At 41.5% G+C, this 21,480-nt stretch overlaps 1 protein-coding gene across 1 annotated transcript; it reads left to right on the plus strand.

Moving 5' to 3' along the window:
* The first annotated feature begins 3,387 nt into the window (after positions 1 to 3,387).
* Positions 3,388 to 4,005, plus strand: LOC140870641 (uncharacterized). Its single transcript, XM_073273036.1, has 2 exons — positions 3,388 to 3,619; positions 3,677 to 4,005. Exons 1-2 carry the CDS (start codon positions 3,388 to 3,390, stop codon positions 4,003 to 4,005), a joined length of 561 nt encoding a protein of 186 aa, XP_073129137.1.
* Positions 4,006 to 21,480: the final 17,475 nt, after the last annotated feature.

Below are 21,480 nucleotides of genomic sequence, written 5' to 3' on the forward strand. Positions count from 1 at the left end.
TTGTTTCGCCGTCCAAACTGAATATGAAAAAGAGAAGATGATTAGATATACTGAGGAATTTCTGATTGGGAATCTATTCTTTATGAAAATTTGAATGCAACAGCTGATGTTTTGAGCCGAAAGAAATTTTCTTATTTTATCTACTATCGGTATTTTTTTTTGATCGATGATTGCTGAATTTCTGAATTAGAATGCGAAACAGATAGGAGTCATCAACTGACGGCGTAACGACTGAAAATTGGTAACCGAAACGATATCGAACTCATAACTAACTTCATGTATCACTTATAACCAACATATCAACATAAAAATCTGCATAAACCCATATCAGAGGCAATATATTTCGAAACACATGTTGGAAATCATATCAAATACAACCGATATCCGTTCTACGATTCGGTTTTGCACATACAAGATATGAAGCTCAAGACCCTAATCGAAATGCATACATTTGTCTCATACACTATGGGGATGTATGAAGATAAAATCAAATTCTAATTCCCTTCATATCTGAACTTTCAAACATACTTGAAACATCAAAATACTTGCATCAAATTGAATCCCTCATCGCAAGGATTCCGGAACTATTCTCGGAATTAAATTCGGTTGGCTGTATCAAAAGATATCAAGATTTGAAAGTCAAAATCAAATGAAAAAGATGAAGTCTTGTTTTTGTTCTGAAATTATGAATGCAATATCCATAATACACGTTTCATAAGCTGACTAATCAATTCATAGTGGATATAATCAAGCCATATTGCAATTTAGTCCCTCAACTCTTCAATATTTGCAATTCGTTCCTCAGCCCTTATTTAATTCAATTTCAATCCTAAATAATTTAAGAATATTAGAATTTAAATCAAAACTCTAAAAATTTTCAAATTAAATATTCCCAGATTAAAATTAAATAATCTCGGAATAAATCAAATAATCCCGGGCCTTACAATTGTTGTACAAGAAATTCATAATAGTTAACAAAACTCTTCAGTTAGTGCAATAATCAAGAACCACACTCATGATCTTATCCTTCCTGGATCGGGGAGTTTCATAGCATCTTCTAACTTGAACCATGGACTTCCAGGATAAGTACCATGATTTACCAAATCTGGTACCAATTGAGTTTATGAAAAGGCATGGACCGCTCACCCTCACCTAGCCCAATCAGGTTATTCAGATATTGGGCCGGCCCAGCACCATAGGTCGGCAAAGCCTCTAAATCCCAATCGTATGTTCTGGCTGTCCGTCGTTCTGAGGATAATAAACTGTACTCAGAAGTATTCAATAACGAAAGCCTCTTCAAAATATATGCCCAAAAGAAAGGGTATATCAAAGATCTCCGTCTGAAATGACCAAATTAGACAATCAAACAATCTGAAAAAATATTTTTTTACAGAATATCTATCATCTGATCAATATTGAGAATCATTTTGTATGGAAAACAGTAGCAGATCTCATCAATCGGTCAATCATAATTAAATATTATCTCAATCTCAGACTGATCAAAGAAGTTTCATGATGAATCCATCGAAACATGATCTCTATTTATTCTGAACCAGAATAATCTGTACGACATACCATCGGATCGTTCTCTCTCTTCTTTCAACTATTGACAATTCAAAATATCGGGATACATACCTCAACATCGTTCTTCATCTTCTTCTACCAGAACTGACTCTTCAATCATCGTATACCTTTTAATCATCTGAAAGAATACTGAATCGACTGCAATGTGTCAATCTCAAGATATGTGGTTTCCATCAGAATCATCTAGCGCAACAATATTCTTAATCACAATTAATGAATCAACACCAACCTGAATCTCAAACTGGTTTAGTTTTGAATTTTCTTCATTGAATACTGATAAATCAAATCAAATCTCTGTACATTCTTAATCTTCTCAATCAACTTGGATTCGGTTCGAAAGTAAAATTTCTGATAGACCTTAAAGCCGTTTTGATATCTTTATGATTGAACTGAATATGATATGAGTTCTTTGTGATATATTGAGCTTATGATCACCTTGTTTCAGCTTGCTAAGAGATTTACGAACTTGAGAAGTTTTATTTCGAACTGAAGAAGAAGTTGAGCAAGGTTTGAAGTGTTCTTTGAAGATTGAATGATGATGTTTTAATAGAGTTGATATATGTGTTCTTGTTGTTATGTTTCAGATTTAAAGCCTCAAGAACCGAGACGAAACAAGAAGGTATAAGACAACATCGAGAGTCAGGAATTCAATACTCAAGAATGACGCTTCTTGAGTTATTCCGCAAAAACCACATGCTTATTTATCATTTGTGTTTATATTATTGATGTTGTCGATCCATTTCAGGTAGTGGATCTTTATTTGATATGATATGATATGATATGAGATATGAATTGATTCTTATGCCAAGGTCAGATGGACCTTATTTTTGAGTCTGATGAGATGACGATAGATTGATATCCATGTCAAGATCATATACGAATCTTGATGGAAAAGAGTGTGATAGGAATCAATTCTTTATATATATGCGTTTACTTTATTCTTGATTCGAAATGTTTAGAGTCGATGTAAATTTATTTAACGCATGTATATGTTGATTATACTGAGAATTGTATTCTCACCGGAGTTTATCCGGCTGTTGTATTGTTTTGTATGTGTGCATGACGACAGATGGGGCAGGAGCTGGCCAAAGTCGACGAGGGTTGCTCATGAGAGAAGATTAGACGTGGACTCGGGTTGTTTATAGCTGAATCGATGTGTATAGTCCTAGCAAGCATGTTAGAAAACACTTATGAATATTTATCTTGAGAAGTTGATGAACACTTGTGTAGTTTCATGCTTTTGTTGGATTCCAAACTATTAGATTGTTGTTTAATTAATGATGTTTAATTACTAATTGCACTAAGAATGAGATTAGCAACCCGAGGCCCCACAACAGGTGGTATCAGAGCGAGGTTAGTTCTTGGACTGAACTAGAATGAGCAGGGTAGATCGAGTCTATTTGGTTGTTTATGTATTATTGAAGCATGTTTACTATCTGAACTGATTTATTAAAGCTTTGAGAATTGCATGCTACCTGCTTATCTGATTTGATTTTAAGCATGTCTTGACAGAGACTGAATCAGAACTCGATCTCTTGAGAAGGCATTATAGTGCTAATCAGAGGAGGACTGAAACAGATTTGTTAGATCTGATATTGAATTGTGTACTAATCTTTTTGATAATCAGATATGTCTCGAAGACCATAGACTAGATAGACTGGCACAGTTCCGTTGCCAGAACAGGAAGTGATAGAACTGACAATGCCATAAGCAACAGAAGCACAGAGAGTAGAACCAACAGTGCCATAGGAAACCGAAATTCCTAGAACTGAACAAGGTAGTACTTCAAGAGATACGGGGGATATGACTGCTACTCCGATGGAAACTCTGTTGAAATGTTTTAAGTCGTTTAAACCGCCAACACTGAAAGGAACTGAAAATTGTGTGGAATTTGAGAGTTGGCTCGAGGATATTGAAGAGTTATTTGAATCCCTTGACTATGCCGACGTTCTTCGAGTCAAACTTGTGATACACCAACTACATGAAGTTGCAAAAGGTTGGTGGATAGCAACACGAAGAGCACTGGAGCATCGAGGTACGGTCATTACATGGTCTTTTTTTAAAACTATTTTCTATCAACGATTCTTCCCAGTGTCTTATAGAAAGGAAAAAGGAGCAGAATTTTCTAGCTTGCAGCAAGGTCAATTTAACATTGAACAGTATGGTGCCAAATTTACGAGTCTGCTGAAATTTGATCCCCATATAGTAGACATTGATGAAGCTCAAGCTGACCAGTTCATTAATGGGTTGAATCCAGATATTTTTACTCTAGTGAATGCGGGACGACCAAACAACTTTGCCGATGCTCTTAATCGTGCAAAGGGGGCTGAATCTGGATTATTGAGACAACGAGGAGAACCGTTTGTGCCATCACCAGTGAGACAACCCCAAGAACAGCCACAGATTCCACCACCACCTTGATTTGAAGGAGGAGGTAGTAGTAGTGGTAAGAAGAATTTCTTTAAAGCGGTCTGGAGGTAGTTCTTCAAGCTCAAGTGGATCCAAACAGTTTAGAGCTAGACAGAAGTATAGTGGTTCTGAGATGTACTGTACCAAGTGTGGAGGTCGTCATGCCAACAACCAGTGTTTCACAATGTTTGGTAGCTGTCATATTTGCAATCAAACAGGACATTTTGCGAGAGTATGCCCACAGCGTGGTGTTGGAAGTTCACAAGGTGCAGGATCATCGAGATCAATGGCTCAATCTGAGAGACAAGCATCTCTGTTCATTCGGTCCAACCACAGAATTAGCAACAAGGTAGACAAGGAGGAAGTCAGACTGTGAGTCAACCTCTAAGGCATCAAGCTCGAGTGTTTGCTTTGACTGAGGAGCAGGCACAGGCATCACCTGATGATGTGATAACAGGTACTTGTTCTCTTTGCGGTTATCCTGCTTATGTGCTAGTTGATACAGGAGCTTCTCATACATTTATTTTTGAGCAATTTGCGTTTTTGCATTCATTACCTGTTGAACCATTATCTGCTATTGTAACCATTTCATCACCTTTGGGAAAAGGTATTGTGTCTATGAAATCAGTTAGACATTGTACATTGCAGTATGACGGTAATGAGACTGAAATTGAATGTATTGTTCTTGGCTTGCCCGACTTTGATTGTATTGTTGGCATAGACATGTTAACCAAGTACAGGGATACGGTTGATTGAGTTTAGAAGGTTGTACGTTTTAGACCTGAGATGGATGATGAATGGAGATTTTATGGTAAAGGTTCAAATTCTTGTATTCCTTTGATATCTGTTCTATCCATGGCACGTTTATTGCAGAAAGGAGAAGAGGTATTTCTTGTATAGTAGATGTGACGAACTAGCCCAAAATTGGCTGATTTTCCAGTGGTTAGTGAATTTGCTGATGTCTTTCCTGATGAGATTCCAGGATTGCCTCCATTTCAAGATATAGATTTCAGCATTGAACTGATTCTAGGTACACAACCTATTTCAAAAGCACCTTACCAAATGGCACCAGTTGAATTGAAAGAGTTGAAAGAACAGTTGGAAGATCTATTAGCCAAAGGGTACATTAGAATGAGTGTTTCTCCTTGGGGTGCACCGGTACTTTTTGTACAAAAGAAGGACGGAACAATGAGATTGTGTATTGACTACCGACAACTGAACAAAGCAACGGTAAAGAATCGTTATCCTTTACCTCGAATTGATGATTTGTTTGATCAGTTGCAGTGTTCGTCAATATATTCTAAAATTGATTTGAGATCCGGCTAACATCAATTGAGAGTAAGAGATGAAGATGTATCGAAAACTGCATTTCGAACGAGGTATGATCATTTTGAATTCATTGTAATGCCGTTTGGTTTAACGAATGCTCCATCGGTCTTTATGTGTCTTATGCATCGAGTGTTTATCTTGATGATTTCGTTATCATATTTATTGACGATATTTTTATCTATTCCAAGAACCAATGTGATCATGCTGGCCATTTGAGAACAGTTCTAAAGACTTTAAGAGCCGAAATACTGTATGCCAAGCTATCTGAATGTGAGTTTTGGTTGCAAAAGGTAGTATATTTCTCGTTTATATTATATTCGGAGACGGTATTTCTGTTGATCCGAGTAAGGTTGAAGCAGTGATTAGTTGGCCTAGACCGACGTCTGTACCAGAGATGCTGTAGTGACCCTTACCTGGATAACCTACTAAACAGATATCAGAATAAAACTGCGGAAACCATAAACATTATACAATCCCAAGTAAAGGAATCTGTAATTAATCCAATAATATACAACCAAATCGAATAGTTGTATAAACCCAAACAACAGTAATAAAACCTAGACGAAGCTCCAGCTGGCCAACCACTGACTAGCCCCTCCTGGATCCACCCTCCTCGTCCAATCGCAAACCTGCCCCATGGAATAGGGTGTCCAAAAAATACAGAGTACGAGACGTGAGCATAAAATGCTCAGTGCGAGAGTATGAGTATACATGCATGCAAAGTGAACTCCCTATAGACTCGAGGTCAAGGATCAGATAACAGATACAGACCGGGCCCTGGTATGTAGCACGCTGTGCCGTCGCTTCAGGAGGTGGCTCCCATACCGAGATAACCGTGGATACGCCGGATCCAAATCGATGGAAGTCCATCCACTAACAGGATAGGGTACAACCCTACTAACAGACATCTCGAAAGAGATATAGCAAGATGCAAATGAATGCAGCATAATATCATGGAATATAAATCATGCAGTCACATAATACATGCATACTCAGTCAGGATATCTCGAACAGTACTTTCGTACCTCAAAACGGTGCAAGCTCTACCAACTCTAGGTCCACGCCTATAGTCTGCTCTACACTTCCAAATGATACTATTATCATTAAAGTGCTCTAAAAGCCTTAACTAAGCTATTGCATACTCCCAAATATTTATAGGAAGCAAAAGCTATACCTTCGTCCGTCGTTAGCCCTTTGATGTCGATACCTCCAGAACTTGGGCACAACTCCGCTACGACTACCGAACGCCTCGCCGACCTCCGAACCAAGCCTAAGAAGACTAGAACAGCTCCAAAAGGACTAGAATGGAAAGGAGAACTCGGAATTGGCAAATGAAAGTGAATCCTCGGCCTTCTATTTATAGACATCGATCGGAACTTCCGATTCTTGATCGGAACGTCCGAACCTCGATCGGAACGTCCGATCCTGCCATCGGAGCTTCCGAAGATCCTGATCTGCCACGTGTCAAAATATCACTAGTTGACTCCGGATAGGGGTGATCGGAGCTTTCGATCCTGATCGGAGCTTCCGATCCAACCACACGTCATGCCTGACGTAATAACATCGGTGCCTCCGATCGCTCATCGGAGCTTCCGATCCTGTTCGGAGCTTCCGATCATGCCTTCGAAGCTTCCGATCCGTCCGATACCCAATTCAATTAATTAGTATTAATCCTTTAATTACTCAATTAGGGTACGGGCTACTACATTCTCCCCCACTTAAGATATTTCGTCCTCGAAATCAGATCTTAAGTACCGAATGCAAATACAGAAATCAGAAACATTCTTTATTCAAATCAAACGTTACAAAGTTTGCAACTGAATACAACTCAAAGAATGAAATCAAAACAACTCAGGATGGTCTTTACGCATCCTGTCCTCAAGCTCCCAAGTAGCTTCCTCGGTACCTCGGCGCTGCCACTGAACTAAAACCAAAGGAATGACTTTGTTCCGTAAAACTTTATCCTTATAATCCAGGATACGAAGAGGTTTCTCAACATAAGTCAAATCCTTGTCTACCTGAATCTCAGATCGTTGCAGAATATGAGATTCATCCGCCACATACCGTCGCAACAGAGTTACATGGAACACGTCGTGAATACTGGATAGATGCGGTGGCAAAGCTAGCCGATAAGCCAAATCGCCAATGCTCTCCAAGATCTCAAACGGACCGATAAATCTGGGAGACAACTTGCCCTTAAGGCCAAATCTGAGAATCTTGCGGAAAGGTGACACTCTCAGAAACACTTTCTCCCCGACCTCGAACTGCAAAGGCCTACGCTTGATATTAGCATAGCTGGCCTGACGATCCTGTGCAGTCTTAATCCGTTTCTTGATTTGATCAACAATGTTTATCGCCTGCTGGATAAACTCCGGTCCCTCAGCCTGTCTCTCCCCCACTTCTTCCCAGAAGAGTGGAGTACGACAACGTCGCCCATACAACGCCTCAAAAGGGGCCATCCCAGTACTAGTGTGATAGCTGTTGTTGTAAGCGAACTCGATCAACGACAAATGATCCTGCCAGGCTGAACCAAAATCCATGACACACGCTCTAAACATATCCTCTAACATACGGATAGTGCGCTCTGACTGACCATCAGTCTCCGAATGATAGGCTGTACTCAAACTGAGAGTAGTACCCATCGCACGCTGAACACTCCCCCAGAATCTAGAAGTAAACCTGAGGTCCCGATCGCTGACAATGCTCACAGGCACACCATGAAGTCGGACGATCTCCTGAATGTACAACCGTGCCATGCGATCCACAGAGTACTCTCGGCTATAGGCAATGAAATGCGCTGACTTGGTGAGTCGGTCCACCACAAACCAGATAGCATCACAGTTCCTCGGGGATACCGGCAAATGGGTCACAAAGTCCATAATGATAAACTCCCATTTCCATTCAGGAATAGGCAGACTGTGAAGCAATCCTCCAGGTCGTCGGTGCTCTGCTTTGACCTATTGACACACAAAACATCTCGAAACAAACTGATAAACACAGCGTTTTATTCCCTTCCACCAGAAACGAGTACGGAGATCCTTGTACATCTTGTTGCTCCCAGGATGAATACTCAGCTTAGTGCGATGCGCCTGAGACAAAATCTCCTATCGCAACTCTTTATCCTGCGGAATCACAAGCCTACCAGACAAACACAGAAAGCCATCTGACTGATAATGAAATCCAGATGAGCTACCCTCATTAGCTAGACGAGCTAAACGCTGGGTCTTCGAATCAAACATCTGAGCATCTCGGATCCGTGAATACAAGGCTGGCTCAGATAATATCGCAAACATCTGGATACTATGCATACCTTTCTTATGCTTGAAGGTATAACCTGAAGTACAACAGTCACTAATCGCACTAGACATCGAACAAGTCTGAAGTGCGGATAGTCGCACCTTGCGACTCAAAGCATCAGCGGTGAGATTAGCAGCTCCCGGATGGTACTTAATCTCGCAATCATAGTCCTTAAGCAAGTCCATCCAACGTCTCTGCCTCATGTTCAACTCTGCCTGAGTGAACAAATATTTGAGACTCTTATGGTCGGTGAAGATCTCAAATTTCTCGCCATACAGATAATGAAGCCTGATCTTCAAAGCGAACACAATGGCTGCTAATTCCAAATCATGGACTGGGTAGTTGTCCTCGTGAAGATTCAGCTGTCTAGAAGCGTATGCGATCACATGCCCATTCTGAGTCAGGACACAGCCTAACCCCTGAAGAGAAGCATCCGTGTAAACTACATACCCTCCAGATCCTGACGGTAATGCCAACACCGGCGCAGAAGTCAACCGCCATCGAAGCTCACAGAAATTCTCCTCACACTCGGAGGACCACTCAAAATCCACACCCTTGCGGGTAAGCTGCGTCAATGGTCGAGCTAACTGAGAGAAGTTCAGAATGAAGCGACGATAATACCATGCTAGACCCAGAAAACTACGGATCTCAGCAACTGTCGTCGGACGCGACCAATTAAGTACCGCTTCAATCTTGCTTGGATCAACAGAAATCCCTTCCCTGGATATGATATGGCCAAGAAAGACCACTCTATCCATCCAGAACTCACACTTGCTCAGCTTGGCATACAACTGCTCATCTCGAAGAGTCTGCAGTACCAACCGCAAGTGAGAAACATGCTCTTCCGTATTACGCGAATACACTAAGATGTCGTCAATGAAGACCACGAAAAACTTGTCCAAATACTCCCTGAAGACAAGGTTCATCAAATCCATGAATATAGCCGGCGCATTAGTCAAACCAAATGGCATCACTAGAAACTCGTAATGCCCATAGCGAGTACGTAATGCAGTCTTGGCTACGTCCTGATCACGGACTCTCAACTGATGATACCCAGATCTCAAGTCAATCTTGGAGTAAACTGATGTGCCCTGCAGCTGGTCAAACAAGTCATCAATACGAGGCAACGGATACTTGTTCTACACAGTGACTCGATTCAGCTGCCGATAGTCAATGCACAGCCGCATCGACCCATCCTTCTTCTTCACGAAGAGAACAGGAGCTCCCCAAGGAGATACACTAGGACGAATGTACCCCTTGTCCAAAAGATCCTATAGCTGATTCTTCAACTCACGCATCTCTGACGGAGCCAGACGATACGGTGCTCTAGAAATAGGCGAAGTACCCGGCATCAACTCTATGCCAAACTCCACTTCCCTAGCAGGAGGAAAACCCGGAATCTCATCAGGAAACACATCTGGAAATTCATCCACAACAGGAATGCTCTCTATCCCAATACTCTCAGCGGACAAATCAACTGCATAGATAAGGTAGCCTTCCCCGCCAGACTCCAGAGCTCGACAGGCTCTCAAAGCTGATACCAAAGGCATCGGAGGTCGCGCTCCCTCACCATATAAAAACCAGCTCTCACTCCCCTTCGGATGAAAGCGTACTAATCTCTGATAGCAGTCCACTGAAGCTCGATAGGTAGTTAACACATATATTCCCAAAATGCAATCAAAGTCGTCCATCGCCAGGACCATGAGATTCGCTAACAGAATGTTTCCTTCGAACTCTAAAGGGCAACCCATCACTAGACGCTTAGCCAAAGCATATTGGCCCGTCGGAGTAGAAACAGACATCACTACGTCTAGTGCAATGCATGGCAACTTATGCCTCTTAACAAAACGTGCAGAAATGAAGGAATGAGATGCACCAGTGTCAATAAGTACAAAAGCAGGTATACCATAAAGCAGAAATGTACCTGCGATGACTTTCTCATTCTCCTCCACAACCTGATCATGTCTCAGGGCAAACACCTGGCTAGAAGCTCGTGGCCTCAAATGAGAACTCCCAGCAGACTGTCCCTGCGACCTCTGCTGAACGGTGGTCTGAGAACCCGATCCTGAACCAGAACCAGAACCACCTCCCCCAGACAGTGGACAATCCCTCCGGATATGACCAGTCTCTCCACAATGGAAACAAGCTCGAGAAGTTCTACGGCACTTGTCGGATGGATGGTTCTTCCCACAGTGATCACACTTGTCCTTCTTACCAAAACGGACAACACCTCCAGAACCAGAGGAAGAAGAAGATCAAGACTTCTTGAAAGTTTGGGCACGGGGACCCAAAGAACTAGCAGGTATCGACTGAGAGAAAGACTTGTTCCGCCGAATGCTGTCTTCTGCCTGGTGACAACGGCTCACTAAACCCTCGTAGGACATTTCGTCGCCAACCGCCACACGGTCATGGATCTCAGGGTTAAGGCCCTGAAGGAACAGATTATACTTCATCTCTGAGCTATTAGCAATCTCGGGGCAACAGGATAGCAGATCAAAGAACCTCTGCTGATACTCATCGATAGACATGGCTCCCTGTCGCAGACTCAGTAGCTCGCCTGCCTTCGACTGACGGAGTGCAGGAGGAAAATACCGCTTTTGGAAAGCTGTGCGGAACTCGGCCCAGGTGGCCACTCCTCTCGCCGCAACAAAAGGTGCAGAAGTAAACCTCCACCACCTGCGCGCACGCCCATCTAGAAGATAGCCCAGGGTCTCCACCTTCTGCTCATCGGTGCATTGGAAAGTCTGAAAAGTCATCTCCATGAGGTCTAACCAATTCTCTGCATCCTCCGGAGACTCACCTCCAACTAAGGGCTTAGGACCCATAGCTAAGAATCGAAGCACAGTGAAACGCTCGTCGTCATGGAGACGTTGACGCCGTTCTCGACGAGGCTCCCAGTCGGCATCACCCCAACGCCCACCAACACTGCCATGAGAACTCCGGTCGTCACGATTTGACATCTACAAAAATACCTCAAGATGAGACTAAATCCCAAGAATTCTTTTGCATGCTCTGATACCATAAATGTAGTGACCCTTACCTGCATCACCTACTAAACAGATATCAGAATAAAACTGCGGAAACCATAAACATTATACAATCCCAAGTAAAGGAATCTGTAATTAATCCAATAATATACAACCAAATCGAATAGCTGTATAAACCCAAACAACAGTAATAAAACCTAGACGAAGCTCTAGCTGGCCAACCACTGACTAGCCCCTCCTGGATCCACCCTCCTCGTCCAATCGCAAACCTGCCCCATGGAATAGGGTGTCCAGAAAATACAGAGTACGAGACGTGAGCATAAAACGCTCAGTGCGAGAGTATGAGTATACATGCATGCAAAGTGAACTCCCTATAGACTCGAGGTCAAGGATCAGATAACAGAGACAGACCGGGCCCTGGTATGTAGCACGATGTGCCGTCGCTTCAGGAGGTGGCTCCCATACCGAGATAACCGTGGATACGCCGGACCCAAATCGATGGAAGTCCATCCACTAACAGGATAGGGTACAACCCTACTAACAGACATCTCGAAAGAGATACAGCAAGATGCAAATGAATGCAGCATAATATCATGGCATATAAATCATGCAGTCACATAATACATGCATACTCAGTCAGGATATCTCGAACAGTACTTTCGTACCTCAAAACGGTGCAAGCTCTACCAACTCTAGGTCCACGCCTATAGTCTGCTCTACACTGCCAAATGATACTACTATCATTAAAGTGCTCTAAAAGCCTTAACTAAGCTATTGCATACTCCCAAATATTTATAGGAAGCAAAAGCTATACCTTCATCCTTCGTTAGCCCTTTGATGTCGATACCTCCAGAACTTGGGCACAACTCCGCTACGACTATCGAACGCCTCGCCGACCTCCGGACCAAGCCTAAGAAGACTAGAACAGCTCCAAAAGGACTAGAATGGAAAGGAGAACTCGGAATTGGCAAATGAAAGTGAAGCCTCGGCCTTCTATTTATAGACATCGATCGGAACTTCCGATCCTTGATCGGAACGTCCGAACCTCGATCGGAACGTCCGATCCTGCCATCGGAGCTTCCGAAGGTCCTGATCTACCACGTGTCAAAATATCACTAGTTGACTCCGGATAGGGGTGATCGGAGCTTCCGATCCAACCACACGTCATGCCTGACGTAATAACATCGGTGCCTCCGATCGCTCATCGGAGCTTCCGATCCTGTTCGGAGCTTCCGATCATGACTTTGGAGCTTCCGATCCGTCCGATACCCAATTCAATTAATTAGCATTAATCCTTTAATTACTCAATTAGGGTACGGGCTACTACAGATGCGGAGTTTTTTTGGGTTTAACAGGTTATTATCATTGCTTTATCAAAAATTTCTCGAGTATTGCCAAACCTATTCCTCAACTCACACAGAAGAATGCATCGTTTATTTAGAGAGAGGCTTGTGAAGATAGTTTTATTGAGTTGAAGAAGAGGTTGACTTGTGCACCGGTCTTGACTATACCTTCAGGTACTGGTTATTTCACTCTTTATTGTGATGCTTCTCACATGGGACTAGGATGTGTGCTGATGCATCGAGATCATGTTTTTGCTTATGCTTCGAGACAGTTGAAGCCACATGAGACGAGATATACAATTCATGATCTTGAATTGGCAGCCATCGCCTTTGCATTGAAGATATGGCGACATTATTTGTACGGTGAGAAGTTCAAAATTTATTCTGATCATAAGAGTCTGAAATATTTGTTTATGCAATCTGAATTGAACATGAGACAACGAAGATGGTTAGATTTGTTGAAGGACTTTGATTGCGAAATCAAATATTATCCAGGAAAATCAAATGCTGCTGCAGATTCCCTAAGTAGGAAGCTATGTGCTTTATCCTTATCTACTGTAGGTGTATCTCATTTGATTGAAGATTGTTGCATCTCGGGGTTAACATTTGATACAGATATGAGGCCTATTCACGTTTGTGAGATTCGAGCTGAGCCTAAATTTTTTATTCGAATCAAGGATGCACAGAAGAAAGATCAGGGTATTCAGAAATCAGTTCAAATGGTTAAGTTTGGAAATCAATCTGAATATAAGGTCAGTGATGATGATATCTTATATATGAATAACCGACTTGTTGTTCCAAATGTTTCTGATCTAAAACAGCTGATATTGAAAGAAGCTCATTGTAGTAGATACAATATTAATCCTGGTGGCAGGAAAATGTATAATGATTTGAAGATTCATTACTGGTGGAAACAAATGAAATAAGATGTCGTTGAATACGTGTCTAGATGTCTGAATTGAAAGAGTGGGTGCCCGGTGAGCCAACTTGTGGCTAAGGGCTTTTATGACTCTATGTATAAACAATCTTTTGTTTAATATAATTTACACTTTTATAATGGCATTTACTTTATCTTTTATCATATTATTATGTTGTGACATACTATAAGATGTTTAGATGAAGACCTTGAATATACTATAGTGTATGTAAGATGTGGTGGCACATGGGGATGGCTTTCATGAAACACATCTTATAGTCACTGTATATTCTAAACAGTTCCTAGTCGATTGAGCCGTCCGTTAATAAGGATAAGGATAGCTCGAGATTGAGACTAGCATTTGCGATGCCGAGTACCACGTTTCATTGGTATGGAACATAGAGATGTTCAAAGCATGCAAATGGATATTCATACGATGAATGATCGAACTACCCTATCCGGACTTTCCAAGTGGTTATCACTTATCGAGTGGATAAAGTCCGCGGTTTTGGTTGTACACCATTAGTCCTTACTACTTGAAACATCATTGAGACTCTATATGCTAGTATTGTACTTTGACTCGTTTACCGACTCTATTGGGGTCATCAGGTGTCGGGATTGGGTACAGTTACGACACATATAGGAGTCGATGCTTTGTTGTCAAGGATTCACCACATACTTGCTAGTGTGGATATCGTATGCAATCTGAGGAGATATTAGTGTGACGAATCTCTGGCCAGAGTACATGATGTGTTTTAAGAAATGGTTTCTTAGTAGCACATGTGATGTCACTATTTGATCTTCAAGATGCATTGCATAGTTATCGAATCTCGAACGACTCTCGATTTACCAATGGTTGTTGATTCGATCGGGATATATGGATGAAGGGACCGTACTGTAAGCTAACCAAAATCTATTGGTTCTTGTAGGCACTATCAGTGATACCTAGGGAATCATGGGGCGATGTTGCTAGGCGCTCTTACCATGATTCGATGGGCAAGTCGAAAATTGTTGTTCCGAGTCACAAGGAGTTGTGAGCCCACGACTAGCTGTATCCCTGAACCATTGAGAGTCACACAAGTAATGGATTTCTAATCCCCGTTGAGATAGTTAAATTTAAAGAGTTAAATTTAATGAACAACGAAGTAGGACTTCTTATATCAGAGTAGAAGAGTAAGATTTCCTAAAATGACATAGGGATGGGCATTTTTGGAAATCACTGAATTCGGATTCAGAAAATTTATCTTGACTTTAACAGATGCAGAAATGGTTTCTGTGCACATTAGTGAAATTGGTTTATCAATCTGAGTCACGATGAATTTTATATTAATTTTTGAACATGCGGGCTTTGCTTGTCAGGCTTGAACTTATGACTAATGGGCCCTAAGCTGTTAGCAGCCCACATTATAAATAAGTTATTGCAGTACAGAAATTACACAACAGAAGGCATAATTTTCGAAAACACTAGGTTTTTCTCTCTAGTGGCCGCCGCCCCCTCTCCTCTCTCTGTCGAAAATTCCAGCCTGTGAATTTCGAATTTGCAGTCTGGTTTAACGGATCAAATTCGTTAATTCTCTTCGTAGAAACTTCTGATATATTTTCTAGTGCAATCTATCAGAGGGATTAAACTTCTATTCGTGGACCTGATTGAAGAATTGTTCGTCCATCAGTTCCTGGGATATACAACAAGAGCAGAGTTATCTGTTGGTGTCCATAATCTCGTTTCGAGATTCAAGGTAAAAATTTAATTGTTATTTAATTTTTACACGCACAATTTAATCGTAAAGTTTTGATACCCATGATATGGAATCGTTCCATATAAAATATTAAAACTTCCGCTGCCTAGAGTATCAATTCTGATTGATCTGAACACCGTTTTCCAACAGTGGTATCAGAGACAGGTTGCTCAGATCAAGCGATTAAATTAATCGATTGTACAAAATGTTTAAGCCTCGGTTTTTGAAACAAAACAAATTTTTAAAATTAAATTTTTGACGGGCAAAACACGGGCAGCGATTGGATCGCTGCCCAGCGCAGCGCAGCGCAGGGCAGCGATGTGATCGCTGCCCGGCCCGAGCCCCTTTTGGGGCGCGGGCTGCCTGGGATCGTCCCGGGCGGCCCGGGAAAATTAATTTTATTTTTAATTAAAATTTTAATATGTTAAAATTCTATTTTTGGTCCGATCAAAAATTGTTTTTGATTGGTCCACGAGGCGTCGGATCGAATTGTTCGAGTCCGAAAATTTTAAAATTGATTTTTGGATAAAATTTGAATTTTTGGAAAATTTATAGATTTTATCCGTTAAATCAGATTTTATGAAATTAATTATTTTTGGTACAATTGATGATAAGATATGATCTTATGGAAATATTGAGTAAAATATGATTTTATGTATAAAATTGGATTTTATATGTAAAATATGATTTTATTTGATAAAAAGATAAAATATGATTTTGTATGTAAAATAAGATTTTATATATGGAATATGATTTTATCCTTTTTAATTTAATTGCCATTGCATGTTATCCAATAAATTAATTTTAAATTAAATATTATTGGATAAAGATGATCGATTGCCATGACCAATTTTGTAGGTGTATGTTAGGGAATTTACATTTATTTTTATTGTTGTTGGATTTATTAATGGGCCTGGTTTATGGCCCGTTCCCACCCCTTAAAATGTATCCCCTACTTGTCATAGTTATTTATTGTAAATACATTATACTTAGTGGGAGATGAAGATTTGAAGACGGAGGTGGGCCCAGCAAACAATAAAGACTGGAGAAATGTAAATTGGAAGCACAATGTAATAGGATTGCATTGCATACTTGCGTATCACCTAGGATTGGACTTAGACTCGTGATTGGCAACCACGGGTCGATTAGTAATGGAATCGATCATCCTAAAATATAATATATGATATTATCGTTATATGCATGTTTAGACTAAATTGTATGAATCCCGCAAGCATACAAATTTTAAATGATGAGACAAATTTTCAAAATTAAAATCCCTCATTTTAAATATGATTTAAAATTGATATCAAGATAAATAAAGGAAATTTAAATATTGTTTAAATGTTCATACCTTCCATCAACGATCAATGTATGAGATGCTACCCGCGGATACGGTCCGGCTCATATTATTGGGGGGGCCCGTTCGTCGGAAAGCTGTACATTGGATCGACACATGTTGTAAGTTGGGTGGAACTCACATGGGATTTGCTCATATTATTGGGGATCCACATGGCGACCGTCCATCACAACTTAATATTGATGGATCATCTTGACATGTTACAATAAACGGCGTCATATTATTGGGCCCTTATTGGACATGAGGTAAAAACATGGAGGTTGGTTTGGAAGCAATTGGGCTCTACCTTTTGAAAATTATGGTTGGCTGATATTATTCGGGACTATAATTTGTCAATTGGACTCCATGTTCCCACTAAAGAAAATGTTTCTCGTTTTCACTATAGGGTAGTGAAATCGTTAAGATAGTGGGAGTGAGATTCATAAAATAAATTTCGCCTATTTTATGTCTTAGTAAATTAATTAAACAATCACTGATTATTGTCTGTTTCTTTTCAGTATTTCATTAAGATGAATTCGCGCAATCCACTATTCTCTATTCTCGAACAAAATAAACTGACTGGCGCAAACTATACGGAATGGTTCCGTAAGTTGAAGATTGTATTGACCTCGGAGAAGATGCTCTACGTGTTAGAAAAATCTCCTCCGAAGGAAGTACCAGCTGATATAAGTCCGGAAGAGTTGGCCAAACTTGATAAGACCAAATGCTATATGCAAGCTTCGATGTCTGATGAACTCCAGAGGCGATTTGAGGATACCGTGAATGCTGCTGACATTCACGTGCAACTCAAGGAACTTTTTGGGGCTCAATCTAGAGCTGAAAGGTTCGCTACTGTAAAAGAGTTAATGACGTGTCGCATGCGTGAAGGGACTTCGGTCCGTGATCATGGGGTACGCGTGATTTGGCTCATTCAGAAGTTGGTAACGCTTGATTTGGTATTGGAGCATGAACTCAATGTGGACTTATTACTTCTCTCTCTTCCTTCATCGTTTGACGGGTTTTGTGGTGAATTTCAATATGAACAAGATAGAGGCCTCCCTTGAAGAGATGGTCAATATGCTTGTAACTTATGAAACCACTTTAAAGAAGGATAATCCGGTTCTCTTGGTGGGCTCCTCTTCTTCTGCTAAGAAGGGGCCAAGTACAAAGGGTAAGAAACGTTCTGCCCCATCCAAGAAAACTGGACCCGAGAAGAAGAACAAGACAAAGGCTTCAAACATGGAAAAGTCCAAGGATGTTTGCCATCACTGCAAGAAACCCGGTCATTGGAAACGTAACTGCAAGGAATATCTAGAGCAGTTGCGAACTGCGAAGGGTATGTTTTATATTGCAATAAATGTTTCACTTAATACTACTTCTTGGGTATTGGATACCGGATTTGGATCTCACATTTGCAATGATTTGCAGGTGATGACAAGAAGTCGCAAGCTTAGAATGGGTGAGACCCAGCTGAGGCTCGAAAATGGTTCCAGAGTTGAAGCCAAAGCTGTGGGAGACGTTTATTTAATTTTGCAAAACGATTTTAAGTTACTTTTGAGAGATTTTTTATTTGTTCCAGACTTGATTAAAAACATTATTTATGTTTCTATGCTTGATAGAGATGGTTTTTCTTGCAATTTTGTGAATGAGATTTGCAATATTTACAAGAATGAATGTTTGATTGGAAATGGACAACTTGAAAACGATCTATATAACTTAAAATTAAAAGACGTTCCAATAAATTATGTTGATAAACCGGTAACAACAAACAAAAGAAAAATCGATAGTCAAAACCCGGCAAACCTTTGGCATGCTAGGCTAGGTCATATTTCATCAAGGAGGATGAACAAGCTAGTGGGAGAGGGCATGTTTGATATGTCTGATATTAACTGTAGTGACACTTACCCGGATCACCTACTAAACAGAACTTACGCATGCAATTAACTTAATAAAACAGATATCAGAATAAAACTGCGGAAACCAATAACATTATACAATCCCAAGTAAATGAATCTGTAATTATCCAATAATATACAACCAAATCGAATAGCTGTATAAACCCAAAACAACAGTAATAAAGCCTAGACGAAGCTCCAGCTGGCCAACCACTGACTAGACCCTCCTGGATCCACCCTCCTCGTCCAATCGCAAACCTGCCCCATGGAATAGGGTGTCCAGAAAATACAGAGTACGAGACGTGAGCATAAAACGCTCAGTGCGAGAGTATGAGTATACATGCATGCAAAGTGAACTCCCTATAGACTCGAGGTCAAGGATCAGATAACAGAGACAGACCGGGCCCTGGTATGTAGCACGTTGTGCCGTCGCTTCAGGAGGTGGCTCCCATACCGAGATAACCGTGGAAACGCCGGACCCAAATCAATGGAAGTCCATCCACTAACAGGATAGGGTACAACCCTACTAACAGACATCTCAAAGGAGATACAGCAAGATGCAAATGAATGCAGCATAATATCATGGCATATAAATCATGCGGTCACATAATACATGCATACTCAGTCAGGATATCTCGAACAGTACTTTCGTACCTCAAAACAGTGAAAGCTCTACCAACTCTAGGTCCACGCCTATAGTCTGCTCTACACTGCCAAATGATACCACTATCATCAAAGTGCTCTAAAAGCCTTAACTAAGCTATTGCATACTCCTAAATATTTATAGGGAGCAAAGCTATACCTTCGTCCGTCGTTAGCCCTTTGATGTCGATGCCTCCAGAACTTGGGCACGACTCCGCTACGACTACCGAACGCCTCTCCGACCTCCGGACCAAGCCTAAGAACACTAGAACAGCTCCAAAAGGACTAGAAAGGAAAGGAGAACTCGGAATTGGCAAATGAAAGTGAAGTCTCGGCCTTCTATTTATAGGTAATGATCGGAACTTCCGATCCTTGATCGGAACGTCCGAACCTCGATCGGAACGTCCGATCCTGTCATCGGAGCTTCCGAAGATCCTGATCTGCCACGTGTCAAAATATCACTTGACGACTCCGGATAGGGGTGATCGGAGCCTCCGGTCCTGATCGGAGCTTCCGATCCAACCACACGTCATGCCTGACGTAATAACATCGGTGCCTCCGATCGCTCATCGGAGCTTCCGATCCTGTTCGGAGCTTCCGATCGTGCCTTCGGAGCTTCCGATCCGTCCGATGCCTAATTCAATTAATTAGCATTAATTCTTTAATTACTCAATTAGGGCACGGGCTACTACATTCTCCCCCACTTAAGATATTTCGTCCCCGAAATCAGATCTTAAGTACCGAATGCAAATACAAAAATCAGAAACATTCTTTATTCAAATCAAACGTTTTCAGAGTTTGCAACTGAATACAACTTAAAGAATGAAATCAAAACAACTCAGGATGGTCTTTACGCATCCTGTCCTCAAGCTCCCAAGTAGCTTCTTCAGTGCCTCGGCGTTGCCACTGAACTAAAACCAAAGGAATGACTTTGTTCCGTAAAACCTTATCCTTATAATCAAGGATGCGAAGAGGTTTCTCCACATAAGTCAAATCCTTGTCTACCTGAACCTCAGATCGCTGCAGAATATGAGATTCATCCGCCACATATCGTCGCAACAGAGATACGTGGAACACGTCGTGAATGTTGGATAGATGCGGTGGCAATGCTAGTCGATAAGCCAAATCGCCAATACTCTCCAAGATCTCAAACGAACCGATAAATCTGGGAGACAACTTGCCCTTAAGACCAAATCTGAGAATCTTGCGGAAAGGTGACACTCTCAGAAACACTTTCTCCCCGACCTCGAACTGCAAAGGCCTACGCTTGATATTAGCATAACTGGCCTGACGATCCTGTGCAGTCTTAATCCGTTTCTTGATCTGATCAACAATGTCTATCGCCTGCTGGATAAACTCCGATCCTTCAGCCTGTCTCTCCCCCACTTCTTCCCAGAAGAATGGAGTACGACAACATCGCCCATACAACGCCTCAAAAGGTGTCATCCCAATAATAGTGTGATAGCTGTTGTTGTAAGCGAACTCGATCAACGACAAATGATCCTGCCAGGCTGAACCAAAATCCATGACGCACGCTCTAAGCATATCCTCTAACGTACGAATAGTGCGCTCTGACTGACCATCAGTCTCCGGATGATAGGCTGTACTCAAACTGAGAGTAGTACCCATCGCACGCTGAACACTCCCCCAGAACCTAGAAGTAAACCTGGGGTCCCGATCGCTGACAATGCTCACAGGCACTCCATGAAGTCGAACGATCTCCTGAATGTACAACCGAGCCATGCGATCCACAGAGTACTCTCGGCTATAGGCAATGAAATGCGCTGACTTGGTGAGTCGGTCCACCACAACCCAGATAGCATCACAGTTCCTCGGGGATACCGACAAATGGGTCACAAAGTCCATAGTGATAAACTCCCATTTCCATTCAGGAATAGGCAGACTGTGAAGCAATCCTCCAGGTCGTCGGTGCTCTGCCTTGACCTGTTTACACACCAAACATCTCGAAACAAACTGATAAACACTGCGTTTCATTCCCTTCCACC

The sequence above is a fragment of the Henckelia pumila genome, unplaced genomic scaffold (assembly GCF_033568475.1).
Source record: "Henckelia pumila isolate YLH828 unplaced genomic scaffold, ASM3356847v2 CTG_112:::fragment_1, whole genome shotgun sequence".
NCBI classification, from domain to species: Eukaryota; Viridiplantae; Streptophyta; class Magnoliopsida; order Lamiales; family Gesneriaceae; genus Henckelia; species Henckelia pumila.